Here is a 23,131-nt window from a genome sequence, read left to right as displayed (position 1 = left end):
TATCAGATATAACGATTGAATCCGTTTATAATGTGCACCAAAAGTGCAACAGTGGTGACTCTGATGACGCGGTTGCGCAGCGTACTCAGGTGGTGTCTTCGTAGGAGGCCCAATGCGTGGCACAGTCCCTCGGGGACTTTGTTTCCGTCAAGGACATTTACCCCAGCTAGGGGAAGCACCTTTAGATTCTCTCAGAAAAGATTTGCGCTGGCTTCACGCGCGGCAAACAAAGGTGACCGACTGTGGCTTCTGTTCCGCAAATTAGTAGTAGTACGACCTTGCTGGCATGCGAATAAAATGTTTTGAGCTCTGTTCTGTCTTTTTATTTCGCAACCCGCTTATAACAATTATCGGTTATAACGATGGGATCTCCTTGGCACTTGGATATTGTTATAAGTGGACTAGACTGTATTCGGCGTACGCCGGAGTACACTGGTTCCTTACACACTTACGCCGGTTTATGTCGTTGCGCGAGTATGCCGGTTTTACACTGCATGTGGTTGGGCCTTTAATGTGTGCCGACAACTCAGCACGTGGGCATTTTTACTTTTCGCCTACATCAGAAAAGCAGCCACTGCGGCCGGGATCGAACCCTCACTCAAAATGCCACATGGTAGATGGTAGCCAGTGCATGCACGTGTAGACACCCCTGAAAGTTGCCTTCCTTTCCTGCACTGTCGCCTGTGCGGAGACTTGCGGGCATCCTCAGTGCCTGTGCTGCCACAGTGGTCCTCTGAGCGCTCACCTCAGAGCACTCGACTCCCTGGAAGTAGACATAGGAGTCACACTCCCGGCACCGCGATGGTGTGCGCAGCTTCCGGAAAGAGTGCGTCTCCGCTGCTAGGGACAGGCACATGGGACGGCCCACGCCCCGCTCTGAAAGGGCAACAAAGAAGTCCAGCCTTTGGGGACAAAGAAAAAACACAACTTCTCTCACTGAGACCTCGCGTACTGTTCCCAAGATGCTTGCCTATTCCCGTCACAAAAGTAGCAACACGACACTAGCCCCCTGTAGCCTGATGGCCCCAGGATATCCTGGCCGCACCGGGATTACCATTAAAGAAGCCATGAAGACAAAACACAAGTTGAGTTTATTAGAAAGACTGCCTAGTCCCACTAACAATAATACCAATACCATCGCAATCTTCGAACAAATAACGGAGATATTGAAGAAAACGTGTGAAGCAGTCGCGACCCCCTAGCCAATTTCCCGCAACTTTTCTAAGACGTCACGGAACCTTGTTTGTGCGATTGGCGGCCGCCTGACTGACCTGTCGGGACGACACATGACTGGACGTCTGTAATGGGGCCTCTAGTTCCATTTGACCGCATCACTTGAATGCTAACGTGCAGTTAACGCACGGAAAATTATGTTTTATTGTCGGCCCATATGACGTCATTCTTGCTCATAACACGCCACTGTGGCGCAAAATTTGAAGGTTTTTAAATACTTCTTGCTTTTTTTTTCGTTAAAAAACATCTTTTGTGGCTGTAATGAAGCTGAGTGAGATACTGAATCCTAGTTCTTTCAAATTAAACAAGTTGTATTTTCTCTTCATGGCTCCTTTAAATGGGAAGCAGGAGCCACTTGAGTTGTGAGCTCACAGTTTCGGAAGCTGTAAAAACGTTCGACACAAAGGGGCCGGGGATGGCAACAGGCTCTGGCGCTCAACAGGTTACTAGAAGGTGTTGTGTGAATAAATTGTGCTGTTTGGTTTACTGCAGCAAAACAAACTGCTGGGCAAGTTGGTGGATAATGCTGATAAAATCAGTGTGCCACTTAGACAACACACGGAAGTCACACGCTTATGTGTCACTATCTTACAGAGTTACTGGATATAGACAGTTGCGAAACTCCCCATAGGCCCCATGTATCGAAAGCCGGTCTTCGGTTGCCCCCCTGCGCCGGGGCAAGCACGGGGCAAGTTGACTAGCCTGTCGTCTGTCGGCAGGACGTTGAAGCAGTACTCAAGTGCTTGCGGCTGCTGCCGTAAGTCATAAAAAGAAAAGCCGGAAAAACACAAGTAAATTTTACGCAATTATTGTTTTAATTTAAAAAGCAATCTTTATTTCACAGAAGAATTTTGAATAATAATAGTTTAGCGAAGTTCCGTTTTTATCTCCTAGGTGCCGCGCGCGTCGACTTGCCCCTCAGCTTCCACGAAGTGGGGGGCTAGCGCCACCCGGATTCTGAAGCGGGGTTTCGCAACTGTCTATATTGAGTAACTCTGACTGTCTTATAGTCACGCTCTAATTTTGTCACCATAATTTACTGCATGTGTTGCTCTAACCTTCCTAGGTGCGCCAGATATAAGAGACAGTGCAGTGATTGTTCAGATATTCACCACACCAACAGCACCTTCTGCTTTTTCTTTACTATCTTGACATACGGTACCATACGTGTTATTTTAAGTGCAGTTCTTCTAGAGGTTTGTTCAAGGTATCAGAAATGTTAGATTGCACTTACAATGCGTGGCACTATTGTGTTTAGTAATATGCACTGTGTGGTTTGGGGAATGCAGTACACAGCGTCGCCTCTCAGCCTGCAGCAGATGTGTTTGGTTATGGATGAGGCTTTTGTGTATTCATTATGAAGTGCCTAACACATTCACATGCTAAGAACACATAATGACACTTGACTAAAATATGTTGGCTTATGTGGGCAACAACTCAGTGGAAATGTAGAGGAAAAAAATTCTGTAAGCAATAGCTGTTGGAGCTCATGTCCAAAGCATCGTGATGCATGCAGTCACTGACCATCACATCAAAATATTTTCTTGACACTGAGACTTGATTGCACGTTGACAAGTTCTCCTAAAAGTTGCTTTTGGTTTAAATTCAGCTCCATAGTAAGTCCTCCAGGTAAGTGTGAACACACCAAGTTCAAGTGGTCTCACTTGAAGTGGTCTATAGTGTTCGATTGGTCTCACTGAACTGGTTTTTAGTTTGCATTGGACCTTATCATGTCCTCCTTTGTAAAAGTTGTCTTTTCCTCATTACACCCTCATTCACAGTGAAGCGTCATTTACAGGGTGTTCTCTGATTGGATGTTGGATGCCATGAAACCGTGGCAGTCTCCAGTGCATCTGCAAGTGTGAATAGCTGAACAGTTTCGAATGGCAGATTTGAGGGGTAGGTGGGGGGGGGGGGGGGGGGCCTAGGCGACCTAAATTAACATCATAAATTACTGTTTCGTATGCCCATAAAGGAATAATCTGTTGCTGGGTGTGTAAATATATGCGATTGAGTATTATTGCCTTTATTCTTATTATCGTCTTTTGTAACATCATCATCACTGAAGAAAAAAACCTCCCCTAGGGCGTGCCCACAAATCCGCCTCTGGCCGTACCATTGTCATGGTCAGTGTCCAGTTCGTCGCCGGACGAGCCAGTGGCGAGGAGAAGTGTCCGGGAAAGGGTGTGGGGACTGGCCGCTGGACTCGTGTCCCCGGACCGGTTGCTGCCCGCACTCTCCGAGTCGCTGGCGCCGCCCATGCCACCCCAGCCCGCCATGGCCCGGGATGCAGCTGCAAGACATGCCCCGTACATTCCCCGTCGATCACAATTAGCAATTACAGTCGAACACGGATATATCGAACTCCAAGGGGATCGCGAAAGAATTCGATATATCGATAATTCGATATATAAAATACGCCTATCTGAAGATTATCTGACAACTCTGCACATCACTGACAGTTTTCTGAAGTCGTGGAAAACGGTAGTTTACCGTTTTGACCCTCAAAGCACGGAAAATCCGAACCGCAGCATGATGACCACCGCACGTTATTTATCATTGAAATGTCTTTGAGCTTCGTTTGTTTTTTCTTCTGCGTCGTAAAGTTCGCCAAATTGTCTTCAAAATTACAAACACGCACAACTCAGAAAATCAACGCTGTACACTGTGCCACAACAGAGGCGAATAACGCTGACGTAACCTCGGCTGCAGTAGGCGGTTGGGAACGTTGTCAGGCACTGAGTGGCGTTATCTTCAGTGTCCGAACCGAACACCTCCCCCATCTGGAGTCGTGCAACGAAGTCGCTTTGCACCCGACACGCTCCGGAATAGCCGAGGCGGGTTGTGCTGCATTCGCCTTTACGTCAACGTTGATGCGTACATCGCCCTCAAAACTACTGCGAGGAATTCCGAACGCCTTTTCAACCAACAGCTTTTCAGCAGCCTGCACCCAACGAATTCCCGCCTTTGCTGCTTTGAAATGAATGCCTTGGACAAAACAAACATACAATGCCGCATTGGTCCCCCTGCACGAGCCACCAAACAGCTCAATCACGGAAAAAGAGGTCCTCCGGTCATTTTCTTTTGCTCCTTTATGTCCTTTCGCCCCAACCACTATCCGCGTTCTAGCTATCATGGAGCTGCCCTTCGTGCTAGCGTGAAAACAGCTGTTGAAGGGCATCGAAGCGACGTAATGCCGCGGACGCCGCCTCTGTATCACTAAGCCAGGCAGCTCCTGCGATGAGTCAACATTATCATCAACTCCACCCCATCAGAGGAAGAAAACTTTTAAGGGTACCTTCGGCGCGGAATTCGATATATCGAATTTGCCCGTGATTAGGAGTTCGATACACGCGCACAACAGCCCTATACTTTTGCATGGGATTTTCAAGGGGATGTTTGCACTGTTCGATATAGACAATAATTCGATATATCCGTGTGCGATATATCCGTGTTCAACTGTAGTGCAGTTCTTACTTTTCAAATCAATCAAATTGGGGTTTCCATCATGACGGGGCGGATGCAGAACTTAACGTGCACTGAAGTCTCATATACTGTATTTTCTCGCGTATAACCCGCCCCTGCATATAACCCATATATCCCCGCGTATTGCCCGCATATTTTACACATTAGAGGATGAACCAAAGCTGCTACTCAAGCAACATTACACATTTGTTTATGCAAAAGAAATTACCTAGCTGACTACGTAATTAGGTGCTCTGCCCAATACATTTTTTCAAGTTGGTCTATTGTTAAGCTCTGTGTGCAAAATAAGCACTGTCACTGGAAAAAAAGGAGCTTAGTCGCTAATAATGCTGGAGGGACATTATGTGCCAACGCGTTTTGCGAAGCTGCACTAAAGGAAATACCTCGCATTAATCCACACCTACTTCAATCTTGAAATTTTCGCATTTTTAGTGCGGATTATGCGCGCGAAAAATACGGTAAAAAGGCGCTTTTTGTGTTTGGCCTTTATCAGAAAAACCGCAGCTGCAAACAAAAGTCAAACCTGCAACTTTGCTTTTTGTTTAAAGCTTCACATATAGGCCAAAAAATGAAGGAAGCTCACACTAACGGGTAAGACTTGAAGGTAGCGAGGCTGCACGCGAGGCTGCACGCAACCTTCACGACCATAACGATGGTTTAAGTCCCCAATTGCAGCCGATTTGCTTCTTCTTTGCTGCCTCAACGACCTTTACTCCATCGTTGCTGGTTTAAGTGTGGGCTTCTTACATTTTTTCGGAAGTGATAATCATTGAACATCACCTTGGAGTGGCGTGGACTATAACGTGTCTTACTTGTTCCGAGCAACGATTCCGGCTTACGCTGGAGCTTCTCTTGGCTAATCTTGGCCAATCTTGGCCAAGCATACCCTAAGTGGGTATGCTTGGCTTGACAAATGTGTGCAGGGGACGCTGGGTGGTCATCGCGAGGCGTGCACACACGAGTGCTAGGCATTTTCTTAGTCTTGTTAATTAACTGCTGGGTGGTCGCGAGACCCGCAATCACATGCGTGCACTTGGCAATTTCTCGGTATTTTTAACTGTGGACACAAAAAAATCACGATTTGCTAAAGAGCTTCACTCTTAAAAATGTGTCTTCCTCCGCATTATTAGTGGGTTTCTTGCTCGGTCTATAGAGTGACAATCGATTTAGTCACTGGTAGGACATTGTTTTGCAGACAGTGAAATTGCTATGATATTTCTTTTTTCCGGATAAACACTTAAATAAAGGAAATAAATGAAACAAATAAAATAAGAGTTATCAAACCAATTATCAAGTTTCTGCACAATGGCTTTGCAGGCACTTTTGCACTGGGCAAGTTGGCAAACGCCTTGACATCTAGACATTTAATATAGGTCTACAGCTAGCCCATCATTTCATTTTCTCAGTCAAGACATACACCTTGCCTGGGTTAGCCACTAAAAAGGATCTTTTAGTGAGTACGTAGTTGTGCACCAGCATAAACATTGTTTTCCAGATGAGAAAAAGGTGACGAAAGTGCACTTTACGCGATATTACAGGTTGTTACACATTATTACAAGCTGATAAAATGTAGATACAATTTAGTTGTGACAACAGATACAAAGAACACCTGTCGAGTGAAAATGAAGGATAAGGAATGATTAAAGTGAAAAGCAACCCCAAAACAGGGCGAGTAGACCAAAAGAAGAGCTGAGCCACCCGGTCAGAGAAGCGAAAAAACATCATTGCCACGAACCCAAACTTGCACCTATTTGCGGCTGACGCAGTGAAGACCAAACCAGTAGTATAGTAAGTTTCGGTGCCAAAGGGGAAAAAACGGAGAGGAGCCGCCGTTCCTCTTGTCACCACCATCTGTTGCACACTTAAACTCTGTAGGCAGCAAATTCGCTTAGCAGCGTGCTGTGCTAACGATCGCTATGCTGAATCACTGCAAGGAAAGATGTCAAATGGTTACACAGCAGGCACTGACTCACGTGTTGGGCCTCCTGCGGAGACGCTACCCAAGTAGGCTGCGCAACCGCATTGTCAGAGGCGCCACTATGCTAACTGTCGGCATCACGTATCCACGCAACGATCACCTCTTCACTGAGGCACGTCTCCAAAACATCAGCCCTGACATCCCTTCCGCGGAAGAACGGAGGCAGTTGAAGAGGAACCAGTCCAATTCAAGGCGGTGCGCACGTGACACAATGCACCTGACATCCACGAGCAACGTCACTAGAATATGCACGAGTGTGCGAGTGGGCGCGCCAGGAGGGGGAGTAAGAGGGAAAACTGCTCCCCTCCTTACCTCGTAAGCGGCGCAACCGACTCCTTTTCTCAGGGGGGGGGGGGGCATTGCGATGCAACTTCCATGCGCGCAGAGAGCCAGCATTAGCTCACATTTGCGGTGCACGCTGTAATCGTTATATCCAACATCGCGGCCCTGTAGCACGGTAATAGGCAGTTTATTTCACCATAGAATGCATACGAAAGTGGACGGTGCCATAGTTGTTCATCATTATATCCGATATATTGTTATAAATGGTTTTGCTACAAGTGGACTCGACTGTATAATGTCTGCATTTCTGCGTGAATCATATCTCTAGAGCACAAGCATATAAAACCTCTCCAATGTTTGGAAAATATGCCAGGAATACAAGTACCAGAAATTCGGTACGGTGGCATAGTTGTTTCTTATGTTCCCATTGAAGGTGTGTGAATATCCGAAACTTTGAATGCTTTGCAAATAGCGTTAGCTATTAGATTCGATTTGCAGAGCAGTTTTGCCAATCGAAGTGTTGGAAGCGGTAGAATATTTAAAATTAACAAATAACAGAGCAATACAAATCGGCTCTACTGCCCGACAAGCAAACTTTCCAGCTTCGGATCCCGACATGTTTCTGTGAGTTGGCTTTCTTGCGTCACGCCGAAGCCGTGCAAAGCAGCTCAACGCGCGTGACCCCGAGATAAAACGAGCCTAATTGTGGCGCATGTTGCCTGGAGTGGGACGCTACTGCGCCTGCAAGATTCACAAGGTGAAAACAAGTCTCCTATCAGTAAACAGGGGAACTCACGGGCAATGCTTGCAGCAAGACATGGCTAGCCTCTCTTCAATGGCTGGGGCCACTGCAGCCAGTTGAACACACTTTCTGTATGCACAACATGTTGAGGAACCCGCATTTATTCGTGGCAATGCAGGCCAAGTTTTTGCTCCACTGCATTGCCATATCGACAACAGGCGCGGAAAGACGTAGACTAAGAAAGAAATACACAGGACGACGCGCTTCTTTCTTTCTTTCTTAGTATTTCTTTCTTAGTCTACGTCTTTCCGCGCCTGTTGTCGATATGAATCAGCACCAACTCGCCCAACTTGCCATCTTGTTAAATGCATTGCCATGTTGCATAATTTTTTTTATTTTAAATTTTCTGCACCCTTCACATGCCAGTACATGAACTCCCAGATGTGTTGAGTCCTCACTGCGTTCTCTTTTTTATGGCCATGATTTAGAAGCGCACTGAAGCAAAGATATTCATGTTTTATGTTCTGCTTTGCGAATTAATTGCCATGTTTTGTTTTGTTTGTATGTACCTGCGTGTCAACTGTGCTCGGAGGGAAGGCCTCGGTCAGGCTAGCCGCCTTTTGCCTTCCCTCCGTTTTTCTGTATTCAGAAAATAAACTTCAACTTCAACTTCAACTTCAAAAATATCCAATTCAATTCGCAGCCAGTTTTTACTGCTTGTATTCGAAAATATTTGTGTCAATTTGCAGTGAGTTTTACTATGCATTCATATTCGATTCGTGTCCCCAAATTCGCTATCTGCACACCTCGGATGACCATAGATTGTATTAGACCCATGTTCTTGTGATTTTCATGTCCATCGGTCGTGCTGGTGTGAAAACTAGCGCGACTGTTCTTTTGCCAAAGCCGTGCATTGACATCATGCCCTTTTCCTAATTAGGCGTCCCCTTGGCAGCAGACAGCTCAACCGGGGGGAGCAGCAACGACAGAAAGTCTCGGGGCAGTGCCACCACACGACCGGGCAGAGAAGAGGAGGAGGCCTCTGACTCACCTTCCGACGAGAGTCGGGCCTCCAGAGCCGCCGTGTCGAGGGGCTCCAGCTCGGCATCGTGCGTCCTGCGAGACTCGGCCCTGCGAGGAGCGACACGGAACGGGGGCCCCGCTGGAGGAGAGGCTCGGCTAGGGGCACACACTAGGCAGGCAGGCTGGCATGGGGGTGCACTACTGAGGCTGCTCTGTGCCGATGACGAGGGAAAAAACACTAGGGCCAGTGGTCCCTTTCCCCAGCCACTTCTATGACGCCAGCCGACCAGAGCCACCACCAAGAAACAGGTACTTCAGATTGATCGTGTCACTTTATTGCCAATGTGCGTTAACGCGCTCACAACTGTGTGTTCAATGCTGGCCCCTGTTACGCCACTCTTGCCCGCAATACAGTGTGAAGATTGAATGTTTTCTAATATCTGTTGCATTTCTTTGGTTACAAAGCATCTCCTTGTGGCTGGAATGGAGCGGGGTGAGTCAGGAACCACAGGCCAGTTCTTTCAAATGGAGCAAAGTCACGTTTTGTCTTCATGGCCCCTTTAAGCAAGTCTTCTGTGAATCACGGCACTCATCCTGGGGAACGGACTAAGTGCACTTGCCCTAAGCGAGATTAAATGCCCCAGCCTCTAGTACCCTGCCGTAAATCATAAAAATCCTGCGCAGAGAGCTCAGCTCCTCTACAACTCACTTGAGGCACCTGATGTGAGTATCCCTGACAGTTACAGCACTTTCGTCCTACCCGTGAAAAATGGGTCCGAAGGATGAGTGTACGGTTTGTGTTGTAAAAGTCAGCAAGTTATGTGCTGTTTGATTCATTGTTGTTGTTTTCTTCTTCTCCGCTCTTGTTTCCCTAGTGTAGATATATCTTTCCTCAGATTGTTTCTTTTGCGTACCACGCTAAAGGCTTACCAAATAAATACAACAGCACAAAGCAAGCGCGGCGCTCCCCCGCACTACACTGAAGCACAGTCTTTTGTACATTTCGCACAAAAACTGAACAAAGATGAGAATCCACTCACCCTGAGTGCCCCCTGTCTCTCGTGGAGAGTGGGACCCCAGGTGCCTTGCCAGTGACGAGAGAACCGGACGAAATTCAAAATTCAAATTTGGGGGGCCTAGCGCGCTGAAGCCACGCCTGGGCTACTACGCCTCAGTGGAGGGCTTCCGACCACCCGGGGATCTTTAATAGTGTGCGCCAAAATCTCTGCTTGTCGCCTCCACCAGAAAAGCGGCCCCCATGGCCGAGATTGAGCTTGCGCGTCTGGTCTCAGCCGCGGTGGGTTGAGGGATAGGGTGAGAAGGCACCAGCAGCAGAGAGCAGGAATTGCCATGCCAACCCAACATGGGTGACTGCGCCGTGCCTTCTATTAGTGCCACTCGTCGTGCCCACAGCCAGTGGAAGCTCTGACACATCGAACCGAAGCCAGCTAGCTAAATCGTGCACGTACCCGATCACATGGCAGAGTTCTGGAATAGACGTGCCAATTGAGAAACTCCCCTCTGGAGCCTGGGCCGTGTGAGCACACAGCTGCTTTGTGGTGGCTCAGGGGCAAACAAGCCCTGCCGAAGGCTCCGCTACTTGACAGAGTAAAGCTTGCTTTTTGCATTTTACTCGTGCTCCCAAAGTTTTCCTGGTGGCCGCAGCCACAAGCACTTCTACTCTCTGCTTGCAGGTGCCCCCCCCCTTGGTGCATAGGAGGGGTGGGTGACGTCAGGCCTGCCCTGCACCGTGCACGGCCCGTGTGAGGAAGGGGGGCAAGGGAGCGAAGGCCCACCTCGAGGCGTCACTGCCGCAGGGCTCGAAGGTGAGCAGCTTGGTCTGGGCCGGCCGGCCAGACGGTATCCGCCGCACAAACTCCAGGTACTGCGAGCCCGGCACATACAGGCGGCTGCTCTCGCACAGGGTCTGGAACTGCCATGGGAAGGGTGTGCGGGTGCTGCAGGCCGCTCCACAGAACACACTTCGACGGCAATGATGTAATAAGTGTCGCATAATGGCGGCGATGGGAGCAGTCATAGTTGATTTTACCTATAACCGGCCGAACCGCTTCCGCTCACTGACTAGCCACAGTCACTGTAATTATTAATAATGACTCTGCCTAGTCAGTGAGCGGAAGCGGTTTGTCCGGTTGGGTAAAATCTAAGACAGACTGATCCGTTTGCAGTTGCAAAACGACACCAGCGAGGATTGCTATACTGGATGGGAGCAGTCTGTCTTGATTTTTACCCAACCGGTAAAACCGCTTCTCGCTCAATGACTAGCCAGAGTCATAATTAATAATTACCAGTGACTCTGGCTAGTCAGTGAGCGGAAGAGGTTCGGCTGGTTAGGTAAAATCAACTATGACTGCTCCCATCACGGCCATTATGCGACACTAATTAGACCATTGCACACTTCGGCTGCACCTCTGACCTGGCCGCATTCCTAGGGGAATTGCTAGTTCCTGACCCACGAGCTTGAAAACCACTGCGCACCAATACGAACAGCTTTCTTTACAGTTTCTCAAAAATGTTTTCAGCAGCCTAGTTTGCTTATTTTAGAAACACATATCAGTGCTGTTCTGAAATAAAAACACTGACCTGCAGATATAGGGGAACCCACTTTGCTACAGCTTGGGCCTAAATCCCCTAAATCTGGTCGATTAACACCTGTCCATCACATTGAGTTGTTGATCAATTCGCTCTCGCGCTACAAACGGCTAGCCCCCTGGTCAGCCCAGTCGGTAGAGCCATAGAGTTTCATACAATATAACTAGAGGGGAAACTGGCGCTGCGATCGTACGCCTCAATGGGCGTGATGGGTAATTGTGGATTCGGATTGGCGCTTGATGGCTCGTGGAACTTACTATGGATTGCAGGCAGTTTCGTTTTCGTTTTGGATTTGCATGAACGCATTTGCTTACGGGGGGTGCTGGGAGGAGTGATCAAAAATACGTTTCTCCTTGAACTGCATGCCTCGCGTGCACTGACGCCGCCCTGAGTGGAATGTTTTACAACCGGAGTTGCGAATCGGGTGGGTTACCAATGCATTGCCGCACAGCGAGCATGAAAATACAAATGACGGCGCTCTGTGCGGCGAAGTTGTCTGCTAATTAGGAGTTGCGGCGCTACTCATTCGGCAGAGCAATGTATTGTCAAAGCTGACGACGGTTGCGAATCGCTTGGAACAGCCACACCTTTCGTGCGAACGCCGGCTCCTACGGCGTAGACCAGCAGCACCGGCGGCTGATAGGAACGCAGCTTGATGGATGTCACTAATTCACGTAAGAATAACTTCTCCAAAGGTAATCGGTTTCTTTTTTCTTATGAGCACAAAACTTCTCTTACTATTACAAACCACCAGCGCCGAAACTTTTACAAGTAGTTTTTAAAGAAGTCCGCGTCCTGCTGTAGTTGGCGAAAAATGGCAAACCTGCTCCACAAACCCTCTCGACTCCGCGTCTGCTTTTTATTTAAACGCGCCGTTTTATTTCGCACAAAGCCGGTTTTTGTCACTAACTTTCTTGTTCGTTATGTAATTTGTAAACGGAGAACCGGGCAATAAGAGTTTTTTTGTCAAAAAACACAATTTGCGCAGCCAGAAGCCCGTTTCGATCCCACGCAATCCGGTTCCAAAACTACCCATCATTCCCATTGAAGCGTAAGCGCCGGTGCCATGTTCGCGTTGACACTAGCGCCAGTTTCCCCTCTAGTTATTTGTATGAAACTCTATGGGTAGAGCGACTGGCCTAGATGGGAAGTGGTTGGACCAGGACGAATTTTTCTTTAGCTGTAAAGTTTCTGAGAAAGCTGTTAAGCTTTCCTTTGAAGCTGTAAGGCTGCATTGAGGTTGATGTCATATTTTCCTTCGCAGGAAACACACTTAGTTTAGCTAGTTCATACAAAATGGCCCTCGCTGTCTGGCAAGTAGGAGTTCTACAGTGAAACCTCGATATATCGAACAGCGCGGTGCCCGCTAAATAGTTCGATATAACCAGAATTCGATATATATAATCACGTATAAAACGCGTCATAAAGTGGTACAAATCAATAAATGAACGAATTGTACAGTAAATACTCACTTGGCGCTTCAAAGTATTTATTATTTTGGCTTAAAGTACTGCCGCAGGGTAGCCTGGCGTGTTATACACGACTTCCTCAACGTAGTCTAAACGTTCCACAAGCGACATGCCGGTGCCTTTTATAGCGCTGCAGTAGCGGTGCGGTAGGGCCACAACCGCTGAAGCCTCGGTCGAAGTCGGGAGCGGAGCACTATCAGCGCTTGCGGGTACAACCTCAGCAGCGCCTTCGTTTGTGCGCTCAGTAGTAACCTCCGCTAGGATCTCCACACCCGTCAACTCCGCCGTCGTACCGGTGCTGTCGTCACCGCCAACTAAGTCATCAATGCACATGCTTCATGGCTCAGCCCCAACAAAGCGCTCCAGCTGGCCTAGGTTTCTTCAAGCTCGCATTCTTCTTTTGCACCGTCTAATTCAGCTTCGGTGCAACCGATGCGCAGCAGTCGGGAACGCCCATCGCGCCACCGCTATCCTCGAGGGTACTGCGGGATAGCCCGCCGCCTGTCAACAAAGCGCGAGCGGCCTGGGCAGTCTGGGGTGGCGGAGTTCGATATACCCATTTCATGTCCGTCCCAGTTCGACATAAAAAATTAAAAATGCATGTGATTTCCCGCGTGATATAGAAAGTGTTCAATATAGGCAATAATTCGATATACCCGTGTTCGATATATCGAGGTTTGACTGTATTTTTTTATATGGGTACAGATCTATATTTCTAGGGTAAGCAAACTAGGTTGTTATACAGCAGAACCTCGTTGGTAGGTTCGAAAATAAAAATGCAAGGGAGAGACGCACTGTCCGGGAAATGCCTGATCCACTGCAGTAAAAAAAAAAGCAATCAAGAGACAAACATGGGCATTTAATTATTGGAGTTTTTCACTTGTACATGTACGCCAAAGTTTGCTGGTGCATGCTGCGGCCCTTTGAGAGCAAGAGCTCCTTTTCTAAAGATTGTGGACGTTTGTCCGCCCTGGGACTGCCCTTCTTGTGAAAGTAACTCAGCCCCACTTTGAAGTCGACTACGGCCTGAGCATATGTGGCCGTTGGGGACGCCATTTCTTCCTCCCCGTCATCGCTGCCATCTTTCTTGGAGGCTTTGTGCACTGCTGGCACTGCTTCATGGCGTGATTCCAGCACGACTGCGACGTCACCGTCCACGGCCACAAACGTGAACGCGTGGGCCGCAGTGCGTCGCCGCCGTTCACACGTCCTCGCCACTCGTGCTGAGCTCGGGCTCGGCAGCTTCTGACAGAAGCCACACTTTTCGAAGCAGTTTCTCACTGTTTCGCGCATTACAATCTCCCATGATGTGTTTAGGTAACACATTGCGTCCAGCAGTGACCGTTTCCCCAGGCCGTTGCCTTGGGACACATTAGCTAGGACACACCGAACGATGCCTTTCCTTCTCTGCCGAGCGGGAAAGCCGTCCAGGTGACCCAAGTGTTGACTCAGCGCTGCATGCGCTGAGGCTCGGTTTGCACACACATCAGCCTGTTTTGTTGTTCACCGTAAAATGTATCATCCGGTTGTAGTTGGATAACATTTTTAAAATTTTGAACGTACTTACTGGGAAATCATTATATCCAGGAATGTAGTAACTGGGGAAAAAAAACACTGTACTAAATCGCTATGAGGAATTTTTAAACTTCACGATTGAGAGCATAGTAACTGGGAAATTGTATGAACTGGGGCGGCATCAATGAGTACGAACTGGTATCAACAAGTTTTACTGCATTTTCACGGATCAGTAAAAGTTTTCCCATTACTGCACGATGGTTTTTAAAGCCTATAGCTCATGAATTAGACCCATAGGAATGTGACCAGGGCCCGTTTGCCCGAACCCAATAAGTTTAAGAATAAGTTCTCAACTACGACTTAAGCGCTGTCTAGGTAATAAGTCGTTTGCCCGAAACTGATACAAACGCTCGGTTAAAGTAGCGTTTCCGTCGGGTTTTCTAGCAACTGACTTATTTGCCGTGGCTGACTTCAACTTATTGGCGTCTTATTTGTAAGCGGGAACTTAATGGGGAACTTATGCGTACGGGCAAACCGGCCCAGGTGTTAAGCATTTTACTGGATGGGCTCAAAGTGATAGCTTCTACAAGTTGTCAGGCCCAACATCTAAGGTGTAAGTTGATCTACCATCACCATTTTTACGGTGCTTGTGGAGAGAACACGTATTCTGCGGGGTTCGTATTAGCCCCCTCCTATGAGAACTTAGCCATTTGCACAGTACTGCTCTGCACCAGCAAAAATGGCATGCAGTGATAAAAGCAGCATTTCGCATTTTGGAGCAAGTCTGAGTGGAGAAAAAAATGCTAGACTCAGGCATATACAGCAGTCATACCTCCATTCTCCTCATGGCAAGAATAGCTGCATACCAAAGTTTATGGCCAGTCTTTGAGAACAGTCGAAGTGAACTTACTCAAAGGTTAGACTGCATAAAGCCCCCCGAGAATGCGGAAGCACCACACTGTGGCTCCGCCATTGCAGCGTCAGCAGACAGGGGCTCACTTGTATGGGTGCCGGGGCACAGACAGTGTGCTGCAGCTGGAAGTAGGCGACCGTCACGGCCTTCATGGTCTGGTCGCACTGGCACATCAGCTCACGAACCTGCTGCAGGACCTCCGCCTGCGCGCCATGCACAGCATCCCATGAGCAGCCGCCATCACCACAATCAGAGGTCCCACAGGCCGCCCCCCCTCCCATCCCGAGCCCCACGGACAGAGACACGTCGCCGTTGTCATCACCCCTCTACCACCACCACGTCTGATAGTTTCTCCCAGAGACCATTGGAAGTCTACGGGGGCACAAAAAAGGCAAGTGATTACGTCCCCCTGATTACTACGTGGGGCTAACCAAAGTCACCTGAATCTACTCTCGACCACAGTCATCCCCTGCCAACAGAGGCACGGTGAAGCAGCAACTTTTATGATGCATGTACGAAGGTGAGAAACAACCGCTGAAGATTAGCTGATCCAAGGTTACCAAGCACACAAACGAATTACTTGCAAATGCGTTCTGCATTTGGCCACGCCCTCAGCTGCAGTGAGCAGAGTTCTGGGTGAAGGAAAGAATACTGAAAGTGAACCCCCTTTCACAGGCTCTGTGCGTTGCACGCTGTTTGAACTTTCACTTATCGTGTCTTTGCCGCAACTGAAAGAGAAAAAAAAACAGCAGCCAAGTTTCCTGCATGTTTGGCTCAATGATACCTAGAAAATGAGCCAAAGCTAAAAATGCAAAATATCGATTTATGTTCATGCAAACCACGAGTGGCATTCAATCCTTTTCTTAGGAGAAAAGTTCCAGGTTTTACTATCTTCTTTCTTTAATTTTATGGGAACAGCTAGGCAGTTTTTTTTTTTATGTTTAGGGTTATAAAGCACCAGGCACAATGATGATAATGCTCCTCCAAACCTATATGGCAAAAACCGTTCAAAGGTACTTCCTCATATCAATGATTTTTCAGTATCAAAGAACACAGCCTTGCAACAGGGGAAGAACCTGCATGGATGAATTGGTCAACTTGATCATGTGCCTCATATCTCTTCCACCCCTCAGAAAACGAGTGCTCGTGAGGAAGAGACAGGAGGAGGAAAGCAGCTTTTCTTATGAACCCCGGTCCCGGCGCAGCCGCTTTAGCATCGTGCCCCTGCCCGCTCGTGGACCCGCGTCTACTGGACTGGATGCCTCTTCAACTGCCTCCATTTTTCCATGGAAGGGACGTCAGGGCCGATGTTTCGGAAACGTCCATGTGCCTCACTGAAGAGGCGATCGTTTTGCGGATACATGCTGCGGTGACAGCGATGACCCGGACGACACGGTTGCGCAGCCTACTCAGGTAGCGTCGTCACAGGAGGCCCAGCGCATGATACAGTCCCTCGGAACATCTAGCTCCGCTAGGTGAAGCACCTGCAGGTGCTCTTGAGAAAAATGTGCGCCAGCTACCGAGCAGCAAACAAGGCTGACCGACTACGGCTCCTTTTCCGCAAATAAGTAGCAGTACAGCCTTCCTCACAAAATGATTTGAGCACTGTTTCATCTTTTGTATTTCGCAGCCCACATATAGCAATTATCGGGCATAACGATGGGTCTTCCTTGGCACTTGGGTATTGTTACAAGTGGACTAGACTGTACTTATAACGTTTGGCTGTCTGGCTGAATCGAGATATCCGTACCGACCAAAGATTCCGCGTTCAAGCAGCCCACGAAAGAGGCCGGAATGGAGCGTCACACCTTGGTCCTCTCGAGCGCGAGCAGGCGCTCGTTGGCCTCGACCACGCACGCCTTGTAGGTGGTCTCAGCCTCGCGGGCCTTCTGCAAGGTGGTCTCCTCCTCGAGGCGCCTCCGACGGTCGTCAGCACGCTGGGCCGCCTTGTCGTGCTCCTGATGGCGCTGCACGTACAGCGCCCGGGCCTTGCGCACGTTCGACTCCAGCTCTTGCTGCAGCATTGGGGAGGGAAGGGGCCCCGGGTCAACGCGCAATTGCCACAAGTGTTCGTTTGTTTGCCTAGGTGGTTCATGACAAAACACATGGTGCATTCACTGCTTTCATTTCCCACCCTTGCCGTTCATTTTAGTTGGGTGATTTTATGCCTCGCCGACTCTTGTTTTAAGCTTTGGTCTTAGGTGTGACATGCAACGTTGAGCTTAGACGCCTCCTTAACTCTCTATTGTGGATCTGTTGTTTGATGCCCACTGCTCTGTGAATTCTGTTTTATCGCCCTGTTTTGTTTGTTGTGTTTAGCAAGTGTTTTAGGTAATGCCGAAAAGGATAGTGCGGCTGTTGATTGGCTTGTGGGAGATACTGCTTAGACGCATGTATGTGTGTTGTTGTTTCATGCAGAACAAAGTTGAAGTCGCACTCATCCTGTACCCTGTTGTTTTCGTCCCCATCTTTCCCACAGTGTTTATTTCCCTGTCTGTTTATGTTCTGTTGCTAGCGCATGACTGCGACTAGCTGCGTTATCCTTGTTTCAAGGGCAGCGTCCTTTTATTAATGCTGAAACATTAAATGGCCCATTGAGAGTAAAAGCTGGCATTGGCGTAGGCATCGGCAGCAGCAAAACGGCTCCCACTAAAATGAAATGGTTTCACTGCATATCTGGACTCTTGATATGTGGAGTCCCTCGCGATTTAATAAATGAACGAAAAATCCCTGAACCACAACGAAGGCAATCTCCCACCTCCAGGCACAAGATAGTATGCTAGGAAAATAACTTTGGCACACTGAGAAGCTTCGAGCTTCAACCCTTGCGGCCCTGGTGGTGTCAGCTGATGCCATCACACAAAAGTACCTCTAGAGCAGAGAGAACGAAACCAAAACTGGTAGTTTTTTGGGGAATTGTTCTTACATTATGCATATCGCGAAAGCTATCACTGTTTTTTTTTAATTCTAGTGGAGCTTCAAGCTACAAAAAAGAACAAGCTCCAGTGTAGACGAAATTACGACATTGAGGCTGAAAAAACTGGCGGTCTCGCAGTTTTATTCCCAAGCCTGTAAATCTATAAATACGTGCACTATTAAGCTCATTTTGTGTTTGCAGGTTCATGTACTAGTCATAATGTTTAGGAAAATATGCGAAAGTGATGCCTGTGCTCAACATAAAATTTTTAATTGCCAGATGCCCTAATTGAATGCCTCACTGAAAAATCTGCCATTACTTTTACTTCCAGCTTTACTTTTATTTTTTTGTGGGCTTATGGGAACCAGAAATTTAGGAAAACACTCAGAAAATGCTGTTTTGCTTGAAATAAAAATCACGGCTGAAAGTGCTTTTCGCTCAGTGAAAAAGGTTTCTACGTGAAAACCAGCACAGCTTTTTTACCTCCTTAACAAACCTGTGGCCGGCGATCCCCCGCTTTCAAACGACCACGTGCGAGCCGTATCCCGCTGCCGACTTTCGTTCGCATCAACAGAAGCCCTGCGCTGCCGGCCATGGTGCCCAGTGGGAAGCCGGGAATGCAGCCGCGGTGGCACCTCGAGCGTGTGCTCCTCCTGAGCTCGCACGGCATTGCAGCAGCCGCAAAGCGGAAACACCTGCCTTTGCCACCAGCACACATGAGGAGGGTCCTCGGAGCTTTGCTCCTCGTGTTGTTACGCCACATCTGGGTATCCTAATCAGTGCAGCGACCTGATCCCAGTCTTGCGATCACCCCTCCCTGTCGCACATGCTCTACGAGCTGGTGACGACAAACCAGCCTGGGTCTGAGGTTCGCAGACCGTGTTTCCCACTAAGGGATCAAAGGGAGGCAGTTTCCAGCAAAGCTTCTCTCACAGCACACTGGAACAGGACACAATGGAGGGGTGCGAACACCGCCTGCCGATTGACAAGTTCTGCTCAGAAGTGTGAGCATATGCAGCAAAACCCCGTCACAAGAGACACTCAAAGGGTCCCAGGAACAGGAGTGGAACAGGGAACACGGCTTCGGGAACAGTCCTGGGAGCAGGCAAAAGTGCCTTTTGTATAGCAAGCTGGGAACAGCTAGGAAGGCCTTGTGGAGCAGATGTAACACCATTTCACAGCATTACGGTGCCTGCCAAACCTCCCTGTTGGCAGCTGGGCCAGCCCCATCCAAGTTACGTTGTATCTATCCAATATTCAGGCATTCTACCGTGCACTAGAACGTACCCTGACCCGGGAACGCAGGCGTCCTACTGTGCGTTAGAACCTACCCCGACCTGGGAACGCAGTTGTGGTACTACAGTATATCGGGAGGTTGGCAACACACGGAGTTATCTACCTTCGGCCCCAGCGAGCGCGCCACATTATCACTGTTCAAATGTCAAACCTCACACGCATATTCTAAGGGAATCAAATAACAGGCCTCACTTAATTCGTGTCCCGTAGGTGGCAGTGTTTTAGCGAACGCATGGTGGCATTCCGCAGACCAAGGTGTTTGCATTTTTTCTGCGAACAGCTGTTTTAGTCCGTGCGATGCTGACTAGTTTTGTCTTGGCCCGTCACACAGTTGCGAGAGTCGATGAAGTTACGGCGTAGACTGCGTAACTAGAGCGCATTAGGAGGTATGATTAATGTTGGACCATTTCCCAATAAGCAAAGTTCACAGGCAAAAATGAGTAATTACCGCCTCACAACAAAAGCGAACCAAATTAACAAGAGAGGGTAAAGCGTACAAGAACCTGTTTGTTCAATACATGCCACTATGAAAAGTTACTGGCACCAAAGCCAGGATCGTCAAATATGGGCGACTAAGTTTACCTCCAATAAACTACAATGTTTCTTAATTTAGGCATATCATTATATCTGCTAGTGATAAGCCACACAAATACTTTCCTTTTGGTCCTTTTTCATTGATTGTGGTGCAGTGGCTGAAACCGGCAGACAAAATTGTGCAGATGCAAAATAAAGAAAGGCAAAGAGAAGGCGGAGATGGCATTTAGAGCCTGCGGCCTTGTCGTTAAGCCACAGCCAACTTTCATAGCCGCTCAAGGCCTTGATGAAACTGAAACCATAACCACCTTGATGAGACAGAAAACACGATGTTTCAGCCACGTTTTCAGGCACGGGGCATCACGGCGGTCATATCTCGCGGCTCAATTCAGGTGCTGCCGCGTAGGACGGCACTGAAAAACAAGTTTGGCGCAACAGGGGTGGTTCGAATCGGCGCAGGATGGAGCAGGTAAACACGTTTGGCACTCAATGGCACAAATGGCGCAGCTGTTCCACCCCTGCAGGGAACGTGTCTCTTGTAAGTAAGGTCGCTTGAAGCAAAGTTGCGAACATGGCAAACATTGAAAAACCAACCAGACTGTCTTCATTCAAATGTCTCTCACAACCAAGTGCCTCCTGTTGCAGTGCCTCTTGTGACAAGGTTTTACTGCATACCATTAAGACGAACAAAACAAGTGGATTACACTTCAATTCCTTCGAGTGCACTTGCTTTGTTTGTTTGAAAGGTAAAGTTACGCGGCAGATGATATGTTCAACCTTTGCAGAAAAACTTTCAGCGGTTAGTTAGCAGTGTGCCTTGATGATGGTTGGATGTTAATGGCGCAAGGCCAACTAGGGCAAAGAGCGCCGAAACAGTGGTTAAATATGAGAGGTGAGAACTTAGACACTGAAATCAGTAAGCAAGAACCAAAGTAAAATCAATAAAATACAGTGAGGATGGCTGGTGTAAAGGGCCAGGTTGTGATGGTGCGTGGCATGAAATAAAGCTTTAAAAAACTACGCGTGATAGGAAATGAGATGTAAAAACTTGATGTCACTGAGAAACTTAAAAGTGCGTTGTACAGGAATCACGGGATCATCCGCTAGAAAGAGTGCTGGGTGTAGTGGAATGTGTTGTCTGTAGAGTTGAGGGAAGTGTTTGCGTCTTGTTGTCTGGAGTGCTTTGCATGTAATGAGGATGTGAAGTACGGATAGGCCCTCCCCACACCTGCTACACAGGGGTCTTGGAGATCCGGTGAGCAGATGGGAGTGTGTCGCGTGTGTGTGGCCTATCCGTAATCTACCTAGGGCAACTTCGGTGAATCTGTTGCGTGAGTCACTAGTGTATTGTCCTAAGTGTGGCTTTACTATGTGTAACTTGTTGTCTGTCTGTGTATTCCAGTTGGCTTGCCATGTTTTGCGAAGGTGTTGTCGGATGTGTGGCTTGAGGTCAGTGTAGGGTATTGTTGTTATGTCCACTGTGTTTGCAAGTGCAGCAGTGGCGGCCATTTCATCTGCGGTCTCATTCCCCGCGATTCCAGCATGGCCTGGAACCCAGCACAGGATTAGTTGAAAATTATTTGCATATATAGACATTATGAAATTAAAGACAAGATTGACAATGTGGTTTTTCTTGGGTCTGTGTGAAGACAATGCACGTACAACGCTCAAAGAGTCTGTGAAGATGACGGACTTAGGAATTCGTTTTTTAAGAATGTGCTGAACGATGAGTAAAATGCCATATGCTTCTGCAGAGAAAATAGTGGTGTGTACACTCATGGTTCTGCAAGCAATAAAGTTGGGACCATGAGCGGCGCACGACACTGTAATTGAAGTTTTCGAGGCATCGCTATAGAATTCGGCACATTTATATTTATCCTGAAGCAACAAGAAATGCTGCAGAATTGCAGCTCTCGGAACCCTGTTTTTATCTATTTTCATAAATGAAACATCACAACAAACAGGCTGCAGTTGCCATGGTGGTATAACGTCAGAAAATGATGATGATGTACAGACATCTAAAAACCCAACGGAAAGACCTGAAGCTTCCTCTCTCACCCTCAGAGAGTAGGGCAAAGGAACAGATGGACGATTTGAGAATAGCTGGGTTGTAGATGTATCGTTGAGGACAGGTTTAAAAGGATGGTTATTGAATGATGAGACCTTAAAAGCATATAATAAATCTATGTACATTCGTTGATGTTCCAGGCACCATTTGTTACTTTCAGCGTACAGGCTCTGGGCCGGGCTAGTGCGGAAAGCACCACACGCAAGGCGCAGGCCCAAATGGAGAACTGGGTCAAGCATTTTTAGTGCTGTTTTTGATGCCGACCCATACACAACACTACCGTAGTCTAGCCGAGACCCGACTAAGGCGGTAAAAATGCGAAGAAGGAGTTCTTTGTCTGCACCATAGGACTGGTGGGAGAGGACTTTGAGAATGTTTAGTGTTTTCAGGCATTTATGTTTAAGGGGGGAGGTGGGGATCGGAGCAAACTTTTTTATTTTTTGACATAGAGTAATGAAATTTGGTAGGCACATTGGAAAACACTCCAAATGGTGAATTTTGAAATTTAAGAATGATACCTTCAGTAGTTTTTGTGTTACAGAGGTGTACATGTTGTCCGCTCGTGGAAAGCCTAGCAAGGTATTGACATATGGTAGGAAGTTCAGAATACTTTTAAATTGTAGTCAAAAGAACACTACAGGGTATGACATTCTTCTAATTTTTTTTACACCCTTCATTTTTTTTACAGAAAACATTATTTTCACCTGTAACCAGTAGTATACAGCTGACTTGGCTGTAAATGTCACTTAAAAAAATATCTAGGCCCTAAAATGAAAATCCGAGAATGTCATACCCTGCAGAACTCTTCAAGGATTGAAATAAAACAAACAGTGTCGAAATCCGCCCAGTGGTTGCCATGCTATCCTTTCCACGAGCAACGAAGAACTCGTAAAACGGACTTTTGAGAAAACGGCTCTTGAAGTTTACGAAGACTTCACGATTTTTCGAACTGCACCAGCAGCATAGTCCTTGCTGTCCTTGCTTGGGGACAACCTCAAAGACCTTTGCCCTTTGATTTGGTGCATCTGGGAGGCCTTCCTGGCCAATTGAAGGTTTTCATGTGCA

At 47.8% G+C, this 23,131-nt stretch overlaps 1 protein-coding gene across 1 annotated transcript in view; it reads right to left on the bottom strand.

Moving 5' to 3' along the window:
- The window catches only part of LOC144162658 (rho GTPase-activating protein 45-like), a 122,021-nt gene that overhangs the window by 26,380 nt on the left and 72,510 nt on the right, over positions 1 to 23,131 (bottom strand). The window contains exons 11-16 of the mRNA XM_077693285.1: positions 17,060 to 17,266; positions 15,338 to 15,454; positions 10,541 to 10,677; positions 8,773 to 8,852; positions 3,350 to 3,526; positions 746 to 876 (exon numbers count right to left, since the gene is read on the bottom strand). Of these exons, the coding sequence (XP_077549411.1) occupies positions 746 to 876; positions 3,350 to 3,526; positions 8,773 to 8,852; positions 10,541 to 10,677; positions 15,338 to 15,454; positions 17,060 to 17,266 (849 nt within the window). The remainder of the gene's footprint in view (positions 1 to 745; positions 877 to 3,349; positions 3,527 to 8,772; positions 8,853 to 10,540; positions 10,678 to 15,337; positions 15,455 to 17,059; positions 17,267 to 23,131) is intronic.

The sequence above is a fragment of the Haemaphysalis longicornis genome, unplaced genomic scaffold, assembly GCF_048455015.1.
Source record: "Haemaphysalis longicornis isolate Haplotype H1 unplaced genomic scaffold, Haemaphysalis longicornis Haplotype H1 scaffold_12, whole genome shotgun sequence".
NCBI classification, from domain to species: Eukaryota; Metazoa; Arthropoda; class Arachnida; order Ixodida; family Ixodidae; genus Haemaphysalis; species Haemaphysalis longicornis.
Note: the sequence above shows the minus strand (reverse complement) of the source record. Positions and strands in the feature narration are given on the sequence as shown.